The 7,261-nt window shown below is 52.3% G+C and overlaps 2 protein-coding genes across 2 annotated transcripts in view; one reads left to right on the top strand and one right to left on the bottom strand.

Moving 5' to 3' along the window:
• Positions 1–5,524, bottom strand: part of CFAP92 (cilia and flagella associated protein 92 (putative)) — a 71,433-nt gene extending 65,909 nt beyond the window's left edge. Inside the window, exon 1 of the mRNA XM_034658861.1 lies at positions 5,415–5,524. The gene's annotated coding sequence lies outside the window, so the exon portion shown is untranslated. The remainder of the gene's footprint in view (positions 1–5,414) is intronic.
• A 150-nt stretch (positions 5,525–5,674) lies between these two features.
• EFCC1 (EF-hand and coiled-coil domain containing 1) overlaps positions 5,675–7,261 on the top strand; it is a 42,704-nt gene continuing 41,117 nt past the window's right edge. Inside the window, exon 1 of the mRNA XM_034657255.1 lies at positions 5,675–6,597. Coding sequence (XP_034513146.1) covers positions 6,085–6,597 — 513 coding nt within the window. The 5' untranslated portion in view covers positions 5,675–6,084. The remainder of the gene's footprint in view (positions 6,598–7,261) is intronic.

Genomic DNA, 7,261 nt, shown 5'->3' on the forward strand with positions numbered 1-7,261 from the left:
GTGGGAGGGATGGGGCGGCTGGGTGATGGACACTGGGGAAGGTATACGTGTTGTGGTGAGCTCTGGGTGTTGTGTAAGACTGATGAATCACAGACCTGTACCCCTGAAACAAATAATATATTATATGTTAATTTAAAAAAAGATTTTTAAAAAGTCCTTTGGAAACTTCCTTTATCTCTACCTTCCCCCCACAAAGATATATATTGGCAATCATCCCCCAAGCATATGGTGCACTGATATACATCTGAAGGGTCTCATGACTGGGGTTTTGGTAGACAGTAATAAATGACCTTTTCCTAATAACAGCTAGCCCCTCAAGGTCCTGGAAACCTTGTTTCCAAAATTCTTTAGAGACTTAGGCTATCCCTAACCCCCCTCCGAACTTGAAAGTATATAGTCACCTGTCACAACCCCAATGCAGCTTTCTGCCCACGGGTCCTGTCCCCATGTTTTAAAAAAAACACCTTTTTTGCACTGAAGACGTCTCAAGAATTCTTTCCTAATCATTCGCTCCCAAACCCCAGTATTTCCACATCAGCAGTTCCATGCTTTCTCTTTTTGAGAAACTGTCAAACTGTTTTTCCAAAGCGGCTGCACGTTTCACGTTCCCACCATCAGAGTATGAAAGTTCCTATCTCTCCACACCCTCCAGAAACCATATATTGTCTAACTTATTATGGATTCTCAGGAGTATGAAATAGTATTCCATTGTGGCTTTATTTTGTATTTCCCTAATGACTAATGATACTGAGATCTTTTCATGGATTTACTGGTCATCCATAAATCCTCTTTGGTAAAATGTCTGTTCCTGTGTTTTGTTCCCTTTTTGATTGGGTTGTTTTTCTTCTTATTGAGTGGTAGGAGTTTTTGGAAAGTCTGAATACAAGTCCTTTATGGGATCTATGTTTTGCAAATATTTTCTCCTGGTTTCCTGCCGGTCCTTTCACTTTCTTAATGGTGTCTTTACCACCGCCGTTTGAAGTGCAAAAGTTTTGAATTTTGATGAGGTCCAATTTACCGATTTTTTTCTTTTTTGGACCATTCACTTTGTGTTGTATCTAAGAAATCTTTGCCTCGTTCAGTCCAATTTTTAATAGAAATAAAACTTGGTGTCTGAACGCTAAGCAAATCTACTAGCCAAGACTCCTGAAAATATAATAGCTTTGTCACTAAAAATGATGGCTCACAGACATTCCCAGACACTCCAGGGGGCTGCGCAGAATGACACAAAGCTTTCTGAAAAACAGTTCAACAGTATCAAGAGTGCATAAAATGTTCCAGCTCCCTGGCGCTGTAGTAAATCACCCGGACACAGAGCCAACAGTTCACGGTGTTGCTTTAACGGAGAAAAACTGCAAACCACCTTGACGCGCGTCCCTGGGGGAGGACGAAGCCCCTCCCAGCTCAGTCGTGAGTGGGAACACAAGTGGTGCTCGGGAACACTGCAAAGGAGTATTAATGATGGCAGCAAGCCTGCTTAGGAAGTACGGTCCATGTGCAAAAAAAGATTCCAGCAACAGCATTTCCACCCTGTTTCTTTATGTTGAGTTTAATGAGCTACGATGCGCGTCCTGTAAAGTTGCCCCTTTGAAGGGCTTTGACAGATGTGTCCAGTCATGTAACCCCCACCCCAGGGAAGTTCTTTCATGCCCAAATGCATGGAAAACGCCTGGAAACAAATACATCAGAGGTATCTGGGGTCCCCTCCTCTGGTGGTGATTTTTGGTTTTTAGCATTTTTTATGGGGTGTTTAAAGGCGCTTTAAACAATATCCTTTTTGAAATGGCTCAAACAATAGTGAACTGACTTCACAAAATCATCTCTTTGCCAGGGCCTCTGCTCTCCCCCACGCAGACGCACACCCATCCCCCAGCTCAGACAAAAGAGCCCAGGAGACCTCTGAGTTTGCTCACTTCGAACCTTCAACAAAAACCTTGTGGGTCCGACTGGAATGATTTCAGAGGCGCCTGGTAACACTGCCCTGCAGACCGACAGGCCTGACAGAGCACCATTATCAACCCTGACTTCCCTGGCCCCCACTGAGCTTCAGGGCAGAGGGGGAGGGTGAAGGGGGAGAGGGGGTGGAGGCCCAGGCAACGCTCCATGGCGAGATATTTAAAGGCTTTCTTTTCAATGTTGACTGGCCCAGGAACATTACGGTTCAAAGGATTCCCTCGCCAAAAGCCGTCCCCAGCTGCAGTGACGGGGGTGGGGGGTGGGTGGAGCGCCCCAGTCTTGCTTGCTGCCAGCTCTCAGCACTAACTGCTCAGATCCAACTCCAAGGTCCCAAGCCAAGTTCCCGAGTCCTGTCCTAAATGTACACAGCAAACCCACAGGCTGTGGGGCTCCAGGCCTAGAAGCTTCTGCGCTCCAGCTGGGGGTCCAATCAGCTACCAACGTTTGGAGTCTCCCTGACTCCAGCATCGCTGGGTCAAAAGACACCAAATCCCACCGAGGCCAGCTAGAGGCAGTGAGTTCACTTCTACAAATGTGTGTTCATACGAACCAATATTATTAGTGCCTACGCCGTGCCAGGCCCCTGCTGGGACCGAGGGGCACCAGGTTCCTGGCCTCGTGAAGCCCAGACCTCATGTGAGGCCCACAGATGAACAGCAGCATGACGTAATAGCTGCCTCGAAAGAATATACATAATAAATAATACAAATAAAAAATACACATATCACGTATAGGCAAAGAAAACATGTGGAAGGCAATACACACCACCAATCCCAAGGGCAACCAGGGAGGCAGCTGAGAAGGAAGGTGGAGGGGGACTGCCTCCTTTCAGCGTGCCAGGCACCGTTCCAGGGGAACGGACCAGTATTGCTACCCTCGTGGCTGACTGACAGTTTAACTGACAGATTGTGAGTCTGTCAGAGGTGCAGAGTGCTTTCGGGGTCACCAAAGGCCTCACTGAGGAGGTGATGGCCTGAGGAGGTAAACATCTGGGGGAAGCAGCTGCAAATACCCTGAAGGGAGTGAGAAGAGGTCAAGGGGAAGGGCAATGGCAAGAGATGAGGCGGAGGCTGGGGGGAAACTGAGACCTTTCGGTCCCTGTGAGAGGGAAAGAATTAGGGGTTCCTGAGCAGGGAGGAGGGGATCCTCTGGCTGTGGAGAACGGACTGTAGGAGCCCACAGGCCATTCTTGGGGGACCCTGTTGCAGGAATACAGGTGGGAGACGCTGGGGGTTGGCCCAGGGTGGTACCCCTGGAGTGGGGCAAGAGTGGGATCCGGGATGTGTTGTGTCGGTAGAGCAGACAATGGCCTGACAGACTGGATGCGGGTGTGAACACGGAGCAGAATGGAAGACGGCAGGAACTTGCTGAGGAAGAGCAGGGGCCCCATGAGGCGAGATGGAGGCCTGAACATCCGTGTTACTTAACCTGTCAGGAAACACACGGAAACACAGCTGCTGGGAAGGTAAATGGTGCGGCCATCATGAACACCAGTCTGGCATGTTCCTCAAAACTTAAACGTAAAACTACCATCCAAGCAGAGGTCCCACGCCCGGGTCTAAGCACAAGACAAATGAAAACATGTCCACGCAGAAACTTGCACATGCGTGTTCACAGCAGTGCTATTTAGAACAGCCAAAAGGTGGGAACAGCCCAAATGTCCATCAACTGATGAACAGAGAAGCAAAAACGTGGTCTAGCTCCACGATCGAGTATCACTCCGCCATAAAAGTAAGGCTGTACTGATACGTGCTGTGGTGTGGGTGAGCCTTGAAAACATTACTGCCAATGTTTCAAAAAGGAGCCAGTCACATACTGTATGATTCCGTTTATACGAAATGTCCAGAATAGACAAATCTGTAGACACAGGGAGTGGTGGTTACCGAGTGCGGGAGGTTGGGGTGGAAGGTGACGGGAAAATGAGCCAACCAGGACAAGGGTTTGGGGAAACGAGTGATAAGAACGTTATGAAGTTAGATTGTGATGGCTCTAGACTCTACTAGAAGCACGTATTTACACCCTTCAGCGGGTGAATTTTATGGTATATAAATGGTAAATAAGGTGTGTCCTCCCCAAAAGAAAGAAAGAAGTCGCCTTGGCAAAAAGGGAAATGTTACAGCAAAAGCTAAACATCTTTGATCCCCAGAAATAACCCCTGCATCAGTTTTGAATCCTTCCATCTTTTTCTTTTAATTTTAATATTTTAAAGATTTTATTTATTTGAAAGAGAGAGACACAGAGGGGCGCCTGGGTGGCTCAGTGGTTAAGCATCTGCCTTTGGCTCAGGGCGTGATCCGGGCATTCTGGGATCGAGCCCCACATCAGCCTCCTCCACTGGGAGCCTGCTTGTCCTCTCCCACTCCCCCTGCTTGTGTTCCCTCTCTCACTGGCTGTCTCTCTCTCTCTCTGTCAAATAGATAAATAAAATCTTTTTAAAAAAAGAGAGACAGAGAGACAGAGAGAGAGAATGAGTGGGGGAGGGGCAGAGGGAGAGGGAGATGCAGGCTCCCCACTGAGCAGGGAGCCTGATGTGGGCTCCATCCCCGGACTTCCCGTCTTTCTCTGTGCAGTTACATACACAAGTCCTTATAGAAAATATTTAATAGCGTTTGGTGTGGTTTTGTTGTTATTGTTATCGAAGTCATAACATTGTACATAAGAGGCTGCAACTTGCTTATTTCACTCGTCCCTTTTTGGTGATTCATCGTGGCTGATGCGCTGTTGAGTACCAGGTTGTCTCTAGTTTCTCAATATCATAAACAGTGATACAGTGAACATCCTGTGCACGTGTCTTTTTCGAAGGCAGGAGCCAAGAAGTGGGATGGATGTAAAACTTTTTGTCAAAATGCTCTTGCTGTCAAAATTTTTAAAAAAAATTATGTCCAAAATGGCTGGGGAGAAGCATCTAACTGCTTCCCTTGGACAAAATCTTCAAGAACGAGTAGGGATTTGCCAAATAAAGTGCTGATTCTGGGATACTGCAGCACAGAAGACAGAATTTTAGTGCCTTTTCAAATTCCAGAATTTGGCATTTAAATTCCTAGAGTTACACAGAAAGCCAGGTTCTGCCCATCTCACAGCCAGGGACAGTTGAATAAGGTCTAGCTCTTGCTCCAACGTGGCTGGGTAACGCATCCCAGTGCAGGTAACAGGAGCATGGCACCTCTCTCATCAAAGAGAAACGAAAAACAGCCTAGGTCTCCCCTGAGAAGGTGTTTGTTGTTTTTTTTTTTCCAGAAATGTGTTGTAAGGCACCAGAGAAAAGGTTGGCCAAACAACCCTGTTAGCATAACCCCAGCTCAGAGACGGAACTCAGGTCGCATCGCCAACTCACCATCCACAGGCACAAAGGTGAGGGCTGGAAACCACTTTTCTATCCCCGTCTCCCCCACCCCAACGCCCTACCAAACACACACAGAGCTTAGAGAACGAGGGTCCATCTCAGATCGACTTCTTACCAGCGGGATGTCCCTTAAGCAGTCCACTTACTTCTCCAGCCCTGTCTCTCTGGTCTAGTTAACACGTAAGCCTCTGCACCATCTACGGTAGAGCCACACGTGAGTTTGGGAACCCTGCATCTGAACGTAAGGAGAGAGGGGCTTCTCCGCACCCGCGCGGGGAGACGGCGGTTAGAGCCAGCAGGAAAGACTTTCCCCGAAGAAAGGGTGGAGTGACACGTGGGCTTGGGGGACACGCCCCCAGCAACAGGACCGGGCAGCTACCCTCCGGTCCCTCCCCGTCTTCCTATCCTGCGCCCACGCCTCGCCGGTACCGGAGCCAACTCTCAGCGCAGTGAGACAGAGCGTGCAGGAGCTGCAAGCCGACAGAGCCGGGACTGGGAGGGGAAAAGGAGACGCCAGGGACGCCCCGGGAGTGATGAGGGGAGAAGAGAGCGGGGGGTCACCCGGAAAAGCGAGCCAGAGAGAGGAACAAGCCCCCCTACCCCAGCCTCCTCCAAACCAACCCGAGTAAACACAGACGCCCCGCCAAGCCAGAGCAGCTGCTGGACACGGCCCTCCGCGCAGCTCCAACCAGACCGCGACCGCTAAGCCCCTCCTTTCGAGGAACTCCGGGGCCGCCCCTGGAAGTGGCGGGGCGGAGGGACCCGAGGAGCGACGCGCGGCCGCGATGGAGGCGAGCGGCCCGGGCCGGGAGGCCGGCATGGAGGGCGCGGCGGGTGACCCGTACCGGCGACCCGCGCGGCGCACCCAGTGGCTGCTGAGCGCGCTGGCGCACCACTACGGGCTGGACCGCGGCGTGGAGAACGAGATCGTGGTGCTGGCCACCGGCCTGGACCAGTACCTGCAGGAGGTCTTCCACCACCTGGACTGCCGCGGCGCCGGCCGCCTGCCCCGCGCCGACTTTCGCGCTCTCTGCGCCGTGCTGGGGCTGCGCGCCGAGGGGACCGCCGCCGGGGAGGCCTCCGGGGATGCGGCGGCCGGAGAGACGAACCCGGGGGATGCGACCGCCGAGGCCGCGGCCGCTGTGGTGGCCACCGACGGGGACGCGGATGCCGAAGAGGAGGCGCGTCTGGCGCTGCGCGCGGAGCCGCCGGAGCTCACCTTCCGCCAGTTCCACGCGCGCCTCTGCGGCTACTTCGGCACCCGCTCTGGGCCCCGGCTGCCCCGCGGCGCTCTCNCCGTGACTGCAGGGGGGGGGCGGGGGTCGTTTGAGCAGCCCAGGACCCGCTGAGGAAGTGGAAGGGGGGTTAAGGGCAGCCCCACCCCACTTCGTCTCACTGCGTCCTCCCCATCCCACCCATTGCATTCAACCCGCTCTAGGCCGCCTCTTCTCCTCAGCCATTCCACCTCCAAAACCCCTGTCCCACCCGGATCACCATCCCACGCGTTCCCCCCACCCTCACTATGTCGTCTTGCCTCTTCTAACTCAGTAGTTGAACTCTAGGAAACCTGGGCCGTCTCGCACATCCAGTCATTCAACAGGCATCTTGAGCTCTCTGTGGTCCCAGGCTAGGGGGTAGGGGGTGCGGTGCGTTAGGAGATAAGGGGTGAAAAATGCCCTGTCCCCACCCTTAAGGAGCTTCCTGCCTAGTGGGGGAGACAGGCAGCTCACTGGGTCATTCAGCAAATATTTATGGGCCTCCCTCAGGGCCGGGGCCAGGTGCTAAAATAGTGTCCCTGTTCATCAGACAGTCACTGGCCACCAAACACCTGTGGGGGGCCAGACCTCTGGGATGTCGAGAAGGAAGCACTGAATGACATATGGACCCAGCCCAAGCATCTGGGATTCTGCCAACAAACACTTCAGCCCTGTGCTCAGCAAGGCGCTCGGCCTTGTGCGGTGG

Source organism: Ailuropoda melanoleuca, chromosome 4, assembly GCF_002007445.2.
Source record: "Ailuropoda melanoleuca isolate Jingjing chromosome 4, ASM200744v2, whole genome shotgun sequence".
NCBI lineage: Eukaryota > Metazoa > Chordata > Mammalia > Carnivora > Ursidae > Ailuropoda > Ailuropoda melanoleuca.